Consider the following 19,853-nt stretch of genomic DNA (forward strand, 5'->3'; position numbering starts at 1 on the left):
TTAATACTGGACAAGTTGATGTGCATGTTTGAAGTAACTTCAGTTGCTTTGTAAATGTGTCCCTCTCATTTGTTTATATTAGTTGATGTGCGTGTTTGAGGATTACCAGAATAGTCAAATCTGGGTAGGTACTGGAGTGTCCCTTCAGTATACCATTAATGCATATTCTACTAGACTAATCCACCAGTGAAACTGGAGTGACTAGTTATCCTCCAGATGCATTAAATTGAGTCTTGGTTCGTCAGTCATAACAATTTCAATACTTGGTCTTTGTGATGCCACGTAAGCAACATTTTCGTTAGTGGGAAACTATCTTTATCCTACGTGGCATAGATTGTTTTCTAATAAAATGATGGTTTGTTACCTTGGGAAGGTAAAAAGTTGAATAATGAGTTTTGTGGGCTGTCAAACGTCACTGTTGATGGATGAATTTAATGCGGATCTCAAAAGCCGATGAAAAACTGTTTTGTATAAATTCAAAATAACCTTTTGAAATCCAATAGTTATTTTCTCTTTCTTCTATAAATACCCAAATCCCCCTTCTCCACAAAATGCTCAACAAATTTCTGAACCATTGGTGGAACTGGAGACTGTCAACCAGAATGAAGAAATTACAAGGATTGAAGCTCCAGTATCTCAAGCCACCAGATTGACTCCTCCAGGTGATCTTTCCACCAGTTTTCCAACCGAGGTCCAAGACCTTTCACTAAGGTGACGGACCTGGAAAGATCCCTCCAGACTTCTTCACAGGTAGTTTCTGACTTTAAAACCTCACTTTCAAATAATATGAGGTCAGAAATGCTTGTCTTTTCTAGTAATGAGAAGGTAGTTTTTGAGAAGCTGGATGAACTGGTACTGGCCACAAATAACAATTCTGAGAAAATTCAAGTGGTAGTCCAGGGATTGGAAGAAACGTTGGTCAGATCAGTGCAAACTGCCATTCAGACAAGTGTTGCTAGTCCCTTGTCTAGTTTGACTGATGAAGTTCAGAAGTTGGTGACCAGAGTTGAAAATATGGAGAGAAGGCCAACACTTGATCAGAATTCAGTTGTTAGCATCATTAGTGATGAGGTCACCAGAAAATTTAGAGCTAACATGCTAAAGGAAGTTACCGAAGAAATCTCTGGGTCAGTGTTGAGGACTATTTTGGATAGTTTGTTGCCACAAGTTGAAAAAATAATAAAAGATGAAATGCCAAAGGACTTGGTCTCTGAAGTCCAAACTCTTCGAAGAGACTTTGAGCAGTTAAAAACCTCTGTGGCTATCATGACCCCTGAATGTAAAACCTTTGGGTCCTCTGATAGGAACAAACTGCAGGATGTGTGGAATGCCCTCAATTCTGGGACTGGTGGTCATTCCAAGGGTTTAGGGAAAGCAGTTTGAAGGTTGGTATTGATGACATTACCAAGACAAAATAAGAAATGATGAAGAAAGCACTTGGCACTGAAGCCATTGCTCAGGCATGTATGGAAAAAGCAACTGGTACTGATGCCAGTGTGCAGAATGAAGAAGAGGATGCCAGTACTGAAGCTGGTGAGTCAGAACCTCAGTTTGAGGACTTTCCAGATTTGGCTACACTCAAAAAGCAAAGAAAGCCTCATGTCATTTCTGGTGAAGATACTGAAGTAGGTGAAGAAACGGATATTACTGCCTCCTTGCCTAATGCTGATGAAGAAAGATCAAGGAAACTTTAGCAGGAGTACATATTAATTGACATCTGGAAACAAAACCTGAAGAATGACTGGGAAGCACATAAGATGGATATGGCACAAAGAGGAACACTGGATACTTTCAATGCTGGCCGTCTTAGTGTGCACATTGATGTGTATAGATATATGAAGAATGATCCCAGAGTCATTAAGTGTCTGGAAGTGATGGATGATGTTTGACTGTGTTCTGTATACGCTGAAAATGAGCAGATGTATGATGCTGAAACTTATGAGGTGAGTATACTTGAACTGATTGCTGCCAGGAAGGATGAGTTGATTGAGCTTCAGAGAAAAGCAAAAAGGAATGCTCTGGCCTTGGAAAATGAATACAGGAAAAAAATGAAGGGTGTATCCAAGCCACCAAGGAGAACAAAGGCAGAGAGAGATGCTGATCTAAGCAACTTCATTCCTCTGGGTGTGTCCAGGAGCACAAGCAGGACTCAATTACAAAGAGTTGCAAATTCACAAGGCATTTCCAGAGAAACTGAAGAAGAAGTAAGACTGGCAAAGGTAAGGCAGGAATACAATGAAAGAATGCACTATAAAGCCGATGCCAGGAAAATCATTGCTGCAAAGATTAGATTGGCCACAGACCATGAAGCCTACTCAAAATTCTATGTAAAACTGACAAGGGAAGAAAACTTCACTGATGAAAGAAGAAGTAGGTCAGTAAGGGCATTTGGGTGGTCTGAACTCAGAGAAATTGGCTTATACTTCAAGGAAAATCCTCAACTTATTTCTGTTGATGTGAGGTATTTCATGAAAAGGATTGAGAAGGAGCATGGTAGGATTATGATGATGGAAGTCACTCTGGGAATGAGGAAACCAGAAGACTCTCCAAGCTTTAAGAGGAAGGCTACTGAAGAAGCTGGTGGAAGTGCTCCAAAGAGACAAGCCTGACTCTTTATTTTTCTCATTTTACTTGTTGTATGTAAATATAATTGTAACTTATTGCAAAAGATGTAATGTCATTAATGTTTCAATTTATTTTCACAAGTATATGATCAAATTAAGTCTAAGATAGAACAAAAAGATGAAACTGGAAACACTGATGATCTATAAGGTATCTTCCAGTTCAAAATTTAGACTTAGTCAAATTTCTCAAGTGTTTTTCAAGCATATAATTGTATAGATAGAAGCTTGAAAAACCTTGCATAATTTCTAAACAAATAGGGGAATTTGTTAGGTCCAGTTTTTACTGGACTAGCTCCAGACTTGAAGACTGGAGTAATCCTGAAGATTTGTCCAGAAATTATGGAAGTCCAGTAAGCGTCTACTTGTACAGGAAATCTGGAGTCCTCCAGATTTGCTTATTGAACTTCACTCCAGTCCAGATCTACTCCACTGAAGAACATTCTCACTGAAGACAAAGTCTGAAGTTTGATGAAGAAGACTGACATATGGCGGAGCCCACTGGCAGACTTACCAGATCAACAACTGGAGTCCTTGTCAGTGTTCTAGACCTTACAAGTCTGAACACTGATTACGAGGAATTGACTTTATGCCTTTACACGCTTTTACCCGGATATCTCTTTTGTCCCTTGTAAAGGTTTTACACGCGTGTAAAGGTGGTTGGCTAAAAGGTGACAAGTCACTATCAAATGTGACTTTATCCTTGTACTTTTAGTATTGCATTTAAAGAAAATACCAAAGTTCCTTAAATGCTCCCAACCATATTTGTACGGCAAAATAATCACTGTAGAGATTATTTTGCCTATAAATACTAAGTCATTTTCCTCTTTCAAATTACTTTTTGTAATTTGGTTAACTTGTCTAAATATTCTCGATCCAAACAGTTATACTTCACAACTTTAAGTATTTTGATCAAGGAGATTATTTAGCAAGTATAGATCACTTGTAACTCATAAGGTTGTTTAGATATTTACTTTGGTATTATCTGGGTTCCGCAACTACCTTGTATTTTGTTTATACATCAATAAATAAAATACACATTGAAAATTACTTTCGTGTTCCACATCATTTAACTTGTTTATTTATTGCTTAAGTCTTGTATTTACTTATTTATATTCTTGCATTTATATTTACGTAAATACTAGTCCTTATCTAGTGCATACTTGACTTGTTGTATTTTACACTCGTGGGTTAAACCATCGGTGAGGGACTTTACAGCACCGATTCAAATTCACTACATAAAACCGGTATAAAAAATCTTGCATCTACAACTAAAAAAATTGCAGAAAACCACAACATCAAATTTCAACCGAAAAGATTGTCAACTCTTTAAAGATTTAATGGAGAATACGAAGAGACAGGAAATGGGAGTGGAGAATAATTTAAAGGGAGAGAAAAATACATAGAAAGGTAGTTGTGATGTATGGAGAAGGGCAGGAGACCGACGGAGGAGAGGAGAGAAATAAAGTCTATGTAATGAATGCAATATTTTGATGATTGGGCGTTTGGGACTTTAAGTTACCAAAGTTGTTGCGGAGTATCAACAACCTAACATTCAAAGCCATATCAAATTATTTTGAATGGAATTTAGGTTAATATAAAATTAAAATCACATACTTAATAACCACATATTTAACCATGAATTAACAATGCAATTAACCTTAATGCAACAAATTCCAGCCTAAATTTCTTAATTAATATAGTGTCAAAAACTCAACTTCGAGTTTTTCTTTATTATATATATATAGATAGATATGGATATTAATAATTTTTCATTGTCATATTATTCCGATTATTGTTAAATATTACGTTCGTAGCATATTATATTATTCTTTTAAAAGTGTCGTTATTCATATCAATAAATTTAATTTTAGGCATAATTTTTTTCTTTCTACTAATACAATAAATAGTTTTTTTAATAAATTGATGACAAACGTAATATCTCCCCATAACGCCCGGTTGACATATTTAATTGTTTCTTAAAATCAAAATAAAGCTACATATGTACCAATGTCACTCGACAAAAATCTATTTAAAAAAAAAGGAAAAATAAAGAGAACACACAATGTCACTCTCTCTTCTTCACCACTGCCCACAACTCACTCTGCATTTCCAAAAACACCATCATTCAACAATCCAAATCCCGCTTGTCAAATCACCAAAACCCATTTTCCAAAACCATTTTTCAATAAAACCCAAAATCTTCGAAATCAGATCAATTCAACCAAACTCATCACAACCATCTGTAACTCATCATCATGATCCCAAATGGGAAAATATGTTATCAGGTTTAGCAAGCTTGTATCCTGTATATGTGACACTTGGAGGTGTTGTTGCTTGTTTAAAGCCTTCAACTTTTTCTTGGTTTGTAGAAAGAGCACCTCATTCATATAGTTGGTCACTTGGGTTTATTATGTTGTCAATGGGTCTTACTTTAGAGTTTCAAGATTTGGTCAGTTTGTTCTTGGAAAGACCTCTTTCTGTAAGTTTTCTTGGAATCTTTAAAGTTTTGGTAATTTTTTTTTTCATGAGATATTCTAACTGTATAGGTTAAAGGACATGAGTCTCAGATTCGGACCTCTGACCTCTGCTTTTATGCTTCATATTTCCCACACACGATCTTTGAAGTTATGATAATCATGGGTCAAAGTGATTGGTTTGCAGTTATGAAATAGATGTGGGTTTGTTTAGTATATTTCAAGAAACTAGATTGAATTATGTTTCAAGTGCTAGAATAGATGAAATTTGGAGTTAAGTTTACTATAAAGTTAATGACTTGTTTGACTTTATCGAATTCTGATGGTGAAATATCATTTCTTTTGACATAGGGGGATTAAAAATCAATTATTGTTGTTTGGTAATGCTTGTAGTCTTAGACGTTAGAATTTATCTTGCAAAGTGTTGATGTTCAGATTATGAATGTATGTATGTATAATGTAACAACATCTGTATGAACTTTGTTTGTGCACACTAGAGGATCAATGACCTTAAAGAATCGAAGTTTATCTTCCTTTTAGAGGAATGAAGGGGTTATAAGTGAATTTATAAAGTTGGTTGAACTTGTACTTTGTTCCTGGTTTAACTCTTGTCCAATTCGTCCAGTTTATAGAGTTCAATAACCAGCTGCAATATTGAACATGTGTGGACCATTATAACATGATACCAGGGGTTCAAACAATATCAGTGTTCTTGGTTCTAGCATTATGAATATTCGTGTTGGAATATATGGTTTTTTAACTTGGCAAATTTGCGAATATATGTGTATAATTTGAACTACCAAGAAAATGGACTGGGATCTAAACTCCGAGAATAAAATCTATATTTGTATCTTTATGAAAGATCACCTTTTTGTCATTTTTTACATATGCACATTTCAAGATAAAATGATATAATACTTTGTTCAAATCTAATTACTGAAAAGTATATTCTAAAACTGATCAAATTTTCTTTGTAGATAGTCTTTGGGTGTGCTTGTCAGTACACAATTATGCCGGCTTTTGGATTTCTGATAAGCAGATTGTTGGGGCTCTCACCGTCTCTTTCAGTTGGTCTGATATTGCTTTCTTGTTGCCCTGGAGGTACAGCCTCTAATGTGGTAAGCATTGTTTCTCAACCCAAAGTCTCAACACGCGCTAGATAATTTAGAGGCTCTGTGAGAACTTCGTCCCACGTGAAAATGACTGTTTGATAAACGATAAGTGGGAAATCAGTATCGAATAGTGCTTAATGAAATGTAATTGTTATTTTCTGAGTTGATAAAAGTAATATATAATAAAACAAAATAATATCGATTGGATATTTGGGATCAACATTATTTATGACTTAAAAGGAGCCTCATTAACAATACAATTGAGTAATTTTGGGAAAATCTAATTCATCTTTTGTTTCTTTTTGTGGTATATTTTTTCTATCATTTTCTATTACAGACACATTTTTTATCTTCTCGTGTGATAGTGTAACAGGTTACCTTGATTGCTCAAGGAGATGTACCATTGTCTATTGTAATGACGGTATGTAGTACTCTTGGAGCAGTGATTCTTACTCCTATTTTGACAATGGTTTTGGCTGGAACTTATATTCATGTCGATGCCATCAAACTTTCCATCAGCACCTTGCAGGTAATTAGTTTACAGTAGTGCTAAGAATTTTCCATCGAGTGGAGATCAAACTGGCTAATTATTAAGCCAATATACGTAAAATGATCATTACAGATTCGTAGTTTTTTCACTTTTATATCTCAACTTCAAAACAATTTTCTAGATGCTTTCTCATAGGCATGCATTTTAATTTTGGATCTAATCATAATCTTTATTTTAACTTGTTGATTTTGGTCGTCGGTGAGATCTATGAGTGGTTGATTTTTTTTTACTAATGCATGTAAGTGAATAAGTAATATAATCATGAACATTGCCTTGTCATTTTTTGTAGTTTACTAATTTTCAACAACAAGATTGGTACCTTCTCTTTAAAGATTTGAAGTAAATATGCTAATTATACCTTAAGAAAGGAAAGAAAAGCTGATATTAATTTGTACAAGTACTCGGTAAATGTTTCCACGTGAAACTTGTTTGACCTCAAGAGTTGTAGTGTACATCTTTATTTGAAGCCAATGGAATACATTAAGCTAAACAATCTCTACCATTTTACCCTCAAGGTGGTTGTTGTGCCTGTTCTGCTGGGGTCTTATCTGCAAAGCACCTTTCCCCGGGCTGTGAAAACTGCACTACCTTTTGCACCACTACTAGCTGTTTTGACCTCCTCTCTATTGGCTTGCAGGTATTGCCTTTTGCACACACAAACATACATATCATTATGAAACTGTCATTGATTTATTTTGGTTTTTCCTTCTGATTTGCTAGTGTATTTTCTGAAAATGTCGGCCGTTTGAATTCTTCAATGGTTCTTACATCGTTATCATCCAATACCTCCCCCCTTCTTTTCGCTCGAGCCTTTTTATCAAGCGAAATGGGAATGGTCATGCTTTCAGTATTTTTACTTCATATTGCAGGTTTCTTTGTTGGGTAAGACTTGCACCTTTTCTATTCATTTTTGCTACTTTTACACTGTGTATCCAACTCTTATCTGTCATATATATCCCTCCTTTAGGAGGATCTCCTCAATCCACTTTGGTTTATAATCACATATGCAAAATACCAGGGTTGTTTGGATGTGCTACATGAAACTGCTTATCTGATTATTGCTAGTAATTAATTTATTTATTTTTTATCTTAGTTATCTATTCAAGTAATCAAATTTGGATAATTATTTTTATGCCAACTGCCACAAACCAGTCATATATCCATGCTTTGGTTTGTTTATTCATCTGTACTTATTGCTGTTAATATTGACAAAGGTCAAGCGTTGAAGTTTTAGATGGTTACAAAATTATTTTTGTCAACATATGTGGTTGCTATGAAATTAAATGTCATGCATAGGTTAAAGTTTGATTATATATTTAAATTTCCTTCTTTTGGTCATTCCATGTATTAGTTATCAAAATATCATTTTTGTCGAATAATTGTACTATTATCTGATTTCTACATCCAAATAATTTTCTTGCAGTCTGTTCCATAACCGCTAATTCTGTGATTTTAACTCTTTGATTTCACATAATTACTTACAAAGCTACATCCAAATAACTTCCATAGTACATATATATAATTACAGTAACAGAGACACTAATCATTGCTAACATGTTTATTGTATTTTGTAAATTCTACATAATGTGCACTGATATAAAACTTTCCATAACTAAAAAGTGTTGGTATATGGGTATGTGACGAGATTGACAAGTGTCTACCTGCAGGTATATAGCAGCAACTCTAGCTAGATTTAAAGAACCACAACGACGTGCGGTATCCATTGAGGTAATACTTTGAGGTTCCAAAAGGCCAGCCTGGCCCACAACCCATTTTCATTCTTTGAAAAGGAGCACTCCATATTATCTTTTCTATTCCATTATCAAAATTGACCTAAAACATTTGACCAGCAACCCATATTCAGATGTTCTTAAAGGATGTACCGTTTGTTACATGTTTTCACCTGTTACCAATCAGATCCTGTGCAGACTAACAAATCGAACATTTACCGTTCTTGGCTTTATGTATATCCATGAAAGGCTATTTGGATGTTTGTTTAGAGCATCAGAATAAGTGTTTGATATACTAGTTATATAAAGTTATTGTGTAGATCCAAACACACCTTAAGTTTGAACTTTTTTGCCATAAGTTTGCTAAATGATGGTTTTTGATAACTTTTGGAGCAGGTTGGAATGCAGAATTCATCTTTGGGAGTCGTACTAGCGGCATCACATTTCAACTCGCCTATGGTTGCATTACCACCTGCGGTTTCTGCTGTGTTAATGAATATTATGGGTAGCAGTTTGGGCTTCTTTTGGAGATATGTTGATCCTTCTGAACCACACGGTATCTCCAATGATTGATTATTCAGTTCTTGTTTTGTATCGTCTATAACCAGGTAGGTTTCCTAGATCGTCTTGATAAATAAGTGGGGGATTTGTATCAACTTGTTGTAAGGTTATTCAAAAGATGATTAGTTTAAGCCATGAATATAATGTTTTTTCTTAATCTTAGTGAGAGATTGTATGTAAATGTATGTATTTCAAGATTTCTGGTGTTCATTACCTGTTAGTATTACCATCAAACCATTAACTGTGAATCTTGGAGATGTACAAGAGAATCTGAATTCCATGTTTATCAAAATTTGATTTTTTCTATTTGGGTGTAAGAAGTAAAATGTCAATGAACTTTCGGTTAATACACGCCTACACGGTACAACCATGTATTGTTTTATTGACCTATATATATATTCGTTGAACTTTAAATTATTATTAAGGTATACTCAATTTTTTGGATCCTAAGTTCCAACAATCCTTCATTTTCCAGGCAATTTTTCAATAATATTTCCATGATTTTCCTGATGATTTTTCTCAAGGAACATGGTTACTGGATGCCACAAGGCACCAATCTTCACATACATCTATAGGGTACGCGAGAGGTGGGATATAAATAGTCTAACACCTATCCAAAGGGAGAGAGGTTGCATTCCGAATAGAGCGGATATCCAGCCATTTTGCATTGAGTGAAGATTAACCGCAAAAAGTGTTTCAAATTGAACTAACCCGGTCTGTTTCCGCTAACCAGTAAACATATGCTGTAAAAATAGGACCACATTTATCGACCATTTATAACTACTTTTCATTTTCCCTCATCTCAATCATTCGATCAACCAACTGTGGCCACCAGGAACATGGGGTCAGCCATCAGACTCTGCTGCACCATATTTTGTTTAGATTGTTTTCCCAAGTTCTTCCTCACTTCTTCAACTATTCATCAGCTTTCTCTCTCCAAGAACACCCTTCCTTATACTACCACTTCTTCCATACTTCTTCCAATATTCATCCATCCTTTTACTATTTCTTTCTTTCTTTTTTCACAAAATTAAATAAACACATTTTATTATAATTAAAACACATAACATTGCTTGAAAATAAAAGCCAGTACTTGAAAAAAACACGAAATACATAATAATAATATGATTACTTTTCATCTTTATCATCTTTTATTGACATTTTTTCTATGCCACGGTAAGCGCTTTCGTCGAGCCACCACTTTTTGTGTTGCCGGCATTTGACTTCATCCGTTGTTTTGTCTACCCCGCAATTGTCGTGGTACAATTCGGCCCAAGTGCATTGGTCACCCAACGTGTGACCGGCCTAAACATCATCAATCACCCTCCTGACCCTTTTGGCCTCATCCTGCAGAAACAAAGAATATGTCTCTTCGTGTAATGAGACCTTGTGCTCTGGTGCTTGTATTGCCTCATTTAGAAGGAGGGTGTCTTCTTTGATATTAGCCATTAATTGTGTTTTCGTCTAATCTTCGGTCAGACCAGGTCGGTGAACATTCTTTTTTGATGATGAGGACGCCATTTGGTTTGAAAGAGTGAGTGAGTTAGTAAATGAATGAAAATTCGAATGGTGATGAAAGTGAATTGTGCTATGGGTTGGTATTTATAGAGGGACAATCCAACTAGTCGTTCAGGGACTGGAAGTGTAAATGTTTTTGAATTTTTGGCCGTTTGAGGGACCAAAAGTGTAAATATTTTGAATTCGAACGTTAGACGGACTGAAAGTGTAAATATTTTGAATTCGAATGTTGGAGGGACCAAAAGTGTATATATCTAGAATTTTGAACGTTGGAGGAACGTCTTTTACTTTACCTATATAAATAATGGATTCTTATCAACCATTTCTGATCAAATCACAAACTTTTATACATCTTAAATAGCTTCTTCATTAAATGTTTCCTACCGAAAATCACCAATGACTGTCGATCAAGTGCAACAGAGTATCATGGCTGATATCCTCGACCACCAAAGGTTCAAAGAGGAACTTTTTGCAGTTGGTCGAAAACTAAAGGCGAAGAAGCAATGGTGTGTCTAACAAATCGATTATCTACAAACCGGGCATTGTACTGATCTTGAGTGTCAATACTTTACTTACTTGCAGGGAAAGATCGACAAGATTGAAATTGCTATGGAACAACTTGCTTGTGCGGTTATCACCTTGAACAATTTGATCATAACTGTCGAAGCAGTTTATGAGATGAAGAAATAAGTTTCTCTTTTAATAATGTGTTTCACAAACTATTATGTTGTATGTTTCTCTTTAATAAGTTTGTAATGTTTTTAAAATTATGAATAAACTTATGTTCTTATTAAATCATAAAGTAGGCATATTTTATTAAAATGCTTAAAAACATTACAATACTAAAAGACAACACACAATTCAAACTGCTAAAACACACTTAAAAAAAAAATACTAAAACACACCAAATCAAACTAGAAAGTTCACTTCATAATTCAGAACAATTAAAAAGGAACCATGATAAACTCCCTGAAGCAATGCTCGCATCTGAAGCTCCTCCCATGCTTCTCTCGATATAGCTGATGCGCCGTTGTATTATATTGCTCATCATCCCCGGTCCTCTCATGTGCATTCAAGTGCGAGCAAATTGCCTCAAATTTACATTCTTTCCGAATTCTGGTCTAGTGACCTGCTAGTTGAGCCTTGCATCGTGGTCCTTCAGTGGTGTCTCTGTTAAACATTTCAGTAACGTCGTTCCAAAAGGATTCACCAAGATTATTCATTTCACATATACCCGTAACAGGGTCCGGTCTCCTCAACATCCAACAAATCGACAAACAAAGATCTTCTGATTGAGTCCACCCACTTTTAAACATTATTAATCGAATGGTTTATTGAAATTGCTTTATGGAATGGTTTGCGGAATATAAAATGCTTTGAAAGTGATAGTAATATGTATATTTAAATTGTTGTGATTTGAAATGGTAGTATGGAATGGTATGAATAGAAGTAGAAAACTTTAAAAAAAATTAAATTAAAAATGGCTTACTAGCCCCTTTTAAATTTGGGTTTGAAAAATGTTTTTTTTTTTAATTAGAAACGGTACAAAGTAAATCGGGCCCCACCACACCACAATGCCACACGTTTATAGTTGGGAGAAAGGGTTTGGACGCGAGGTTAGGCGCAGCCGTGCTAATGGCGTCCTCCCGCTGCTACGCATTGGACGCAAGGAGGACGCAACAATAAGGACCAGCCTAAAAAATCTACTCAAAATTCGTATACTAAACGATATTTCCAATGGCTTTAGAGGAGATTTTGTATCATTGATGTTCCATACTTCCATCCATTCATTTTCAAATTTGTACAAAGAAGTTGTATCCAAATTACTTAAGGGCAACTGCCGGCTCTATAATATATTTAGGTTAGGCAGTGGTTTAGGCCCTCAAACTTACATAACCATAAATTTTACGAGTAATATAGATTCAAATTTTTTTATTTATTTTTACAAGGCTTATTTTAGTTGGTATTTTTAACATAATGAAATCACCGGTAGGACACCACGAATACGTGTATGTGTAGTGGATTAAGAAAAAACCGCTTAAAGTTTTCAACCATATGTCAAATGAATATTCAATGAGATATTAAATACATTGTTCCAAGTCACCATAAATATTGTTCCATCCTCCATGTATGGTTTCTTCTAATTTATCTTAAATACATTATCTTTATATGTATTGATTTCATTATTTGGTTTTGACTTCGAACTTGTATCTAATGCCTGAATAGAAGAGGAGAATTTTGTTAGAGATTTTAAAAGGAAGGCCTCCAAAATCAACTTAGCTTAAGGCCACAAAAAACCTTTGAGCCGACTCTGCTTCAAGCTTCAAGCTCGACAAGAAAGCGAAAAGACGAAAAAAGCCATGACACTTCTCACAACGTGTCTTAATCCGATCAATCTTATCCGGACCAGATGGCGGCACCGGTTTGGCAGGTCGAACAGTAAAAGTCAGTGGTTGGGTGAAAAGTGGGAGTAAACAAAGAACAGGTCGTTCATTCGCTTTCGTTAATATAAACGACAGATCATGTAGGGCAAATTTGCAACTATTAAACTGTTCCCATGTTGGGCCTCTAGAACTGTTTACTCCAACTGACACCTGTTTACACGTTGAAGGTGAGCTTCAAATAATTCCTGGAGGTAACTAGACGATTGAACTTAAGGTTGTAAACGTGATTCATGTGGGACCGCTGATCCCGCTAAGTATCCGTTACCGAAAAGCCGATTAACCCTCGAGTTTCCCACGGATCATAGATGGTATCTCCCCATGACCTTTCGCCTCTGATAGCGTCCTTCGTTCTCAATGCCCGGGCATCCATCCAATGCATTCTTTTCGATATTTTCATCTTCGTCCTAGGTCGGCAATGGTAAGTTTGTTATTAATCGTTATTATAATAATAATTATAATTTTATCGTATCATCAATGCTTATGTGGAATATATAATTTTTTTTTATCAATATGATTTTGTTCTAACTTTTTAATAGTATTAAAATTTATCAGAGGTATCCAAAATAAAATTTAATAGTATTAAAATTTAATTTGGATACCTCTGATTCGGGATTCTGGTTGGAAAATTTCATAAGGTAGCATGGTAGAGGTAAGGCTGTTTACATCTCTACCTTAGACTCAATGTCCGTAGAAGAAGGCACTAGACACTAGCCGCCACTTTCCAGGATAGGTCTTGAGTTCGAGTCTTGCCAACGACAAACTTGAGATAATCAAGGGATTATTAAGTGGTTGAGAATTACCTGGACACTAGCTTGGATGGGGATTAGTGGGTACTCATATGTCGTATTTTATGCCCATTTCCCATAGCTTAAAGTGTCGATTAGTGAGGATTACGAGTCATTTTCGTATACATTTGGTGCGTTTATGGTATTTGTTAGTATTTCAGTGGAAAACAGGTACCTAAGCGATATTTTGCAGAAAACAGAGTTTCTGGAGCAAAATGGGTGTTCACGGATGTTTCATGTGGCTCGTAGGTAAAGAATCGAAGAAAGTCAAGGCTGGTCAAAAGTCAATGCTGGTCAACCTAAGAGTGCGACACACCTCATGGAGTGCGTCGCCGTTTTGTTTGTCGTGGAAACAAGTGCTTCGCAGTTCAGTCAAAGTGCGACGCACATTCTCTATAGGTGACAAGAGGCCAGTCAACGAAGTCAAAGTCAATAAAAGTCAAAAGGAAAGTGCGATGCACTTAGTGAAGTGCGACGCACCTGGGCGCCGAATTTTTCCAGTTTTCTGCATCATATAAATAGCTGCAAAAACATTCCAAAAAACCTATCTTTCACTTTCCAGATGATTTTAAGAGCTTTTTCTAGGTTTATCTTATTTTCATCATTGTGGAGGATCAAAGACTTGTTCGGAATCATTTCGTTATTCGTTTTTCAATCCTTTGTATTCGTTAACAATGAATTCTTTCGTTTTGATTTGTTATTTCATATCTAATATGAGTGGCTAATCACCTTTTCATCCATCTTGATGGAGTGAGACATTATGTAGGGATTGCACAACATTTATTAATTCAAGTGATTTATTTAGCGTTTCGTCGTGATCTTAATCTATTGATTCTTTGTCATTCAACTATTGGTTGCGGATAATTTGTGTTCATTGCTTAGTGACGACTAGGATTTGGGTGTAAGTTATTTTGATTGCTTAGTTAGAAGCAATTGGTTCTATGACGGGTACGGTAGAGGGTAATCAATATTTGATAAGAATTAACGGTTGACGGTTGGTACAATCGATAGACGAAATTGTTATCGAAAATGACCAAAACCATTGTTTAACTAGGGAAGTTATAAAAAGGCATCTCGGAGTACCGGTATTAATAATGAAGCTAGTTATTACAAGAGAATAAAATAAGTTGTTAACTTGACGAGTACGGGGTTGGCAATAAATTTGAGTCTCGGTCAATAAATCACTAAATTGAATTTGAACTTCATCAAAAGTGCAATCCTAACATTTTGTTGAGCGAAATCAAGATGGGTGACTTTTAAATTATTGTTTTCATCAACAAACTTCTCTTTCGATTAATCCTCCGAGATTACTAACAAATTTTGCTAACTACTTGCAACGTGGCAACTCGGCCACAAATCCCCCATTTTTACTTGAATCATTTAATGTTTACAATTGCTTATTTAAGTCCTTGCGAACGATCTCGGCTTACCAGTTTTAACTATACTGCATGCGATCAGGTACACTGCCTGTGAGTGTGTAGTAGTCAGTATTTTCGGTAAATCGTGTTTATAAATTTAAAGCTAGATTTCGCACATCAAGTTTTTGGCGCCGCTGCCGGAGACTTGAACTAAGTAATTGTTAGTTTTGTGATTCGATCCTTCCTTGCATTCATTTGTGAGGAAGTTAATTGTCTTTAATAGATAGACTTTATTTTTGTTTTAGTTTAATTTTGTTAGTTTCTGGTGCGGTTAATGGTTTTTCTTGTGGTGCTTGTGCAGGTGCTTTGTAGTTGATGAACACAAGAGCCTCTGGTAGACCTTTGCTTAGTCCTCAATCTAATCCAGGGAAAGCCAGACGACGCTTACTCAGATCAAACAACACGGAGCCCTCAAACACCGAAAACATAGATTCAAACACCGAAAACTGTGACCACCCGGACGTAGATTTGATCAATATTACTCAAAGAAAGATTCAACGTCCGAGGTGCACTTAAGTCCTAAATTCTCCGAAGGTAGTGGGTTGTTCAAAACTGGTGATAGTTCTGGGGAAGAAGATAATCGGGATAAAACTGATCAACAGGATTTAACCAAGATTCCTAGAGAAAATCCTCAGGCAACTCAACCAGTCAGAGCCAGGAGAATGGGTGATAGAGAGCCGGAAAACCCCAATAACCGTCTTTATGGTGACCGTAGGAGAAATGTCCCCACTAATAGGGGCACTCCTATTCGCCTTCCAACCACCGGAGTAAACTTTTCTATTAAAGGAAGTCATTTGAAAAGTGTGGTGGAAGAGAAGTTCGATGAGGTGACTAATAATGATCCATATTGGCATTTAGAGAGGTTCGAGAAGATTTGTAGGTTTTATCACTATGGTGCGAACCAAGATGACAATGTGAAGCTTGAGCTTTTTCCACTCACCTTATGTGGAGGCGCTAGGGCATGGTTAAAGGAGCAACCAGATGATCTGTAGACGACTTGGGATGAGCTTCGTGTTGGGTTTATTGATGAGTTCTATTCTATAAGGACTCACAGACAGTTGGAGAATAAGATCCGATCATTCACTCAAGATCCAGGGGAAGATGTAGTAGATGCCTGGAAACGATATAAGGAGATGATCAGGAATTGCCCAGGAAACAATCTGAACACAGAAGCAGTGGTTGAGATCTTCTATGATGGGTTGCTAAAGAGAACTCGAAGGGAATTAGCCGGGTATTTGGAGGTAGTCTGAACAATGTCACCCCAGCTGAAGGATACAAAATCTTGGATGATATGGCCAAGTTCTCTGATCGCGATGAGCTTGTAAGCAAAAGAACTAGTGGTAAGACTGTGGCGAAGTTGGAGAGTAGTGAAGAATCAAGCTTGGTTGCTGAAGTCAAAGCCCTCACAAAGCAATGAACGAGAGGTTTGACAACCAAGATGTGAGATTCAAAAGCATTGAAAGAGATGTTAAGGTGATTGCTGATGGGTGTGATTACTGTGGGGACATGCATTACTCAGAGGATTGCCCGGATAAGCCGGCACAAGAAGTTAACTATGTCCAGAATCAGCAAGGGAACTTCAATCAGAATACCGGTTATCAAAATCGGTCATCAGGTACTTCTTTTCCTTCATCTAATTTTAATGCTAATAATTCTGGTTTTAGTGGAAGCAGGTTTAGCAGGTTCAATAGTCAATAGAATGCGAATGCGGAATTGAGGGATATCATGAAGGATTTGGTAGGTGCTCAGAAAGCTACCAATGAGAATATGGCCTCTCAATGGGATGCTATGACTACTAGGTTGGATGGATTGGCAAATAAGCTTGAGCAAAGTTCGAAGAGTACTCAGGCGACGTTTCAGGATATTGAGGCAAAGCTTGAAAGGCTAGGAGCGTCGAACAGGCAGCCCGGTACTTTATCAAGCAATACCCAGCAGAATCCTAAGCCTCAGCAGAACAATCAAGGATCTGGAACCATGTATAACCATCCAAATGCTAGGAATGAGCAAGTCAATGCTATCACAACAAGAGCAGGTAACACTTACAACTCTGCTAATGCTTTACCTAATGTTGTTACTCCTCTTGTGCAGGTTGAATCTGAAGGTACTGTTGATGAAGAAATCGAGATGGAGCCGAACCCAGCCGTGAAGATTCCGGCCGTTCCATCCAAGAATGTTAAGAAACCTCCTGTTGAGACACCTCCGGTGAAGCCCTATCAACCGCAGGTGTCGTTTCCTCAACGGTTGAGGCGAGGGAAGATCAAGGAGAACTTTAAGAAATTCGTTGAGTTAATTCAAAATGTTAACATTTCTGTTCCATTAGTTGATCTCCTTGCAGGTATGCCCAACTACGCGAAGTTTCTTAAATATCTTATTTCGGATAGGAAGAAGCTACAAGAAGACAAGACGGCAGTTTTGAGTGCCGAGGTTTTCTGCGATAATAAAGAACGAGATACCCCTAAGCTTGATGATCCAGGGAGTTTTCTTATTTCTTGTTCTTTTGGTGTTGAGTTGTATAAGGCATTGGCCGATCTTGGGGCTAGTATTAATTTAATGCCTTACTCTGTTTATAAGAAGTTGTCTCTTGGTGCATTGACCCCGACCTGCATGAGCATTAGGCTTGCGGATAGATCATTCCAATATCCCATGGGATAGCGGAAAATTTACAGATTAAAGTAGGTCATTCGATTTTCCCGGTTGACTTTGTTATTCTAGAAATGGAGGCGGACATTAATGTGCCTCTAATTTTAGGCCGACCATTCCTCATGACCGCGGATGCTATCATCCGGGTCAAGGCCAAGGAATATCTCTAGGTGTAGGTGACGACCGGGTTGTTTTTAATGTAAATAAGGCTCTTAAGCATCCATACTCATGTGATGAATCTGTGTTCAGGATCGATGTGATCGACGAGGAAGATGCTTTGGAAAAGGAGCTTATGGACTACTTGGATGTGGAGGATGGACAAGCTGTGTTAGCTTGTAGTGAAGAAGAGCATGAGTTGATTGAAGAAATGATGCATGAAATCATGGCTCTTAATGTTGATGAAACCCACCGGAAGATAATCTTTCGAAGAAATCAAAGATGATAAAAGCATCCGAGTGCCTACCTCGTTGAGAGTTTCTCCACCGATTTGGAACTCAAGCCACTTCCGGATCATTTGGAGTATGCATACTAAAGGTACATCTTTTCTCCCCGTTGTCATTTCATCTTCCTTGATGGAGGATGAAAATCTAGGCTTATTACCGTGTTGAAGGCCCATAAAAGCCTTTGCATGGAAGATTTCTGATATTCCGGGTATAGTCCAGATTCTGTAAGCACACAATTAATTTTGTTGATAATATTAAACCTGTTGTGCAAAGACAACGGAGATTGAATCCAAACATGAAGGATGTTGTTAAAAAGAAGTTTTGAAGTTATTAGATGCGGGAATCATATTCCCCATCTCGGATAGTTCATGGGTAAGTCCGTATACTGTGTACCGAAAAAGGGTGGGTGACTGTTGTTTTAAATGACAAAAAGGAATTAATTCCCACAACAACTGTCACGGGGTGGAGGGTATGTATTGACTATCGGAAATTAAATTATGCAACCCGCAGGATCATTTCCATTGCCCTTTATCGATCAATTGCTCGAACGGCTCGCCGGGAATGAGTATTTTTGTTTTCTGGACGGTTTTTCCGGGTACTTCCAATACTCATAGACCCGAAAGATCAAGAGAAGACCACCTTCACTTGCCCCTATGGCACTTATCCTATAGGAGGATGCTATTTGGTCTTTGTAATGCACCTGGACTTTCCAACGTTGCATGAACGCCATTTTTCAGGATTGATAGAAACCTCCATGGAAGTATTTATGGATGATTTTTCAGTTTTTGGTAGTTCATTTTAAAATTGTTTAAAAGTCTTGACAAGATGTTGGAAAGGTGAACAGGCACACTGGTCTTGAATTGGGAAAAATGTCACTTTATGGTCAAGGAGGTATAGTTTTTGGACATAATGTTTCTAAGGAGGGTTAAAGGTTGACAAGCTAAAATTGATGTGATAAGTAAGTTACCTCTACCCACGATGTTAAATCTGTTAGAAGCTTTCTTGGTCATGCGGGGTTTTACCGTAGGTTTATAAAAGATTTTCTAATATCACCCGGCCTATGACCAGTTGTTAGAGAAGATGTCCCATTTGTTTTTGATAAAGAGTGTCTTGAAGCTTTCAACTTGCTAAGAGAGATTAACCAATGCCCCCATTATGACTCCACCCATTGGTCTTTACCATTCGAGTTGATGTGTGACGCTAGCGATTATGCCTTAGGGCCGTTTTAGGCCAAGGGGATAAGCATTTCCGCCCTATCTCGTATGCTAGCAAGACTTTAAACCCTGCCCAACAAACTATACGGTTACCGAAAAGAGTTGTTGGCGGTTATATGCTTTTGATAAATTTCGTCCCTACTTGGTCCTTACAAGACCATTGTCTATACTGATCATTCTACCTTGAGGTACTTGTTCTCGAAAAAAGATGCAAGCCCCGTCTAATTCGTTGGGTCTTGGTCTTGCAAGAATTCGACATTGAAATAAAGACAAAAAGGGGGCTGAGAATGTGGCAGCTGACCATCTTAGTAGGCTCGAAACCCTCACCGTGAGGAGTTAC

General features: G+C 37.0%; 1 protein-coding gene across 1 annotated transcript; it reads left to right on the plus strand.

The window, feature by feature from the left end:
- The first annotated feature begins 4,653 nt into the window (after nt 1-4,653).
- Nucleotides 4,654-9,271, plus strand: LOC122602005 (probable sodium/metabolite cotransporter BASS2, chloroplastic). The gene is made up of 7 exons (XM_043774742.1): nt 4,654-5,103; nt 6,076-6,216; nt 6,584-6,739; nt 7,276-7,397; nt 7,481-7,642; nt 8,428-8,488; nt 8,887-9,271. The coding sequence occupies exons 1-7, from the start codon at nt 4,687-4,689 to the stop codon at nt 9,061-9,063; spliced, it is 1,236 nt and encodes a 411-aa protein (XP_043630677.1). The 5' UTR covers nt 4,654-4,686; the 3' UTR covers nt 9,064-9,271.
- Nucleotides 9,272-19,853: the final 10,582 nt, after the last annotated feature.

Source organism: Erigeron canadensis, chromosome 5 (assembly GCF_010389155.1).
Source record: "Erigeron canadensis isolate Cc75 chromosome 5, C_canadensis_v1, whole genome shotgun sequence".
NCBI classification, from domain to species: Eukaryota; Viridiplantae; Streptophyta; class Magnoliopsida; order Asterales; family Asteraceae; genus Erigeron; species Erigeron canadensis.

Coding starts and splice junctions, on each gene's coding strand:
- LOC122602005 (XM_043774742.1), top strand. CDS start 4,687: ATGTCACTCTCTCTTCTTCACCACTGCCCACAACTCACTCTGCATTTC. Junction 6,217..6,583: donor GAGGTACAGCCTCTAATGTG/GTAAGCATTGTT, acceptor ATAGTGTAACAG/GTTACCTTGATTGCTCAAGG. Junction 7,643..8,427: donor ATTGCAGGTTTCTTTGTTGG/GTAAGACTTGCA, acceptor GTCTACCTGCAG/GTATATAGCAGCAACTCTAG.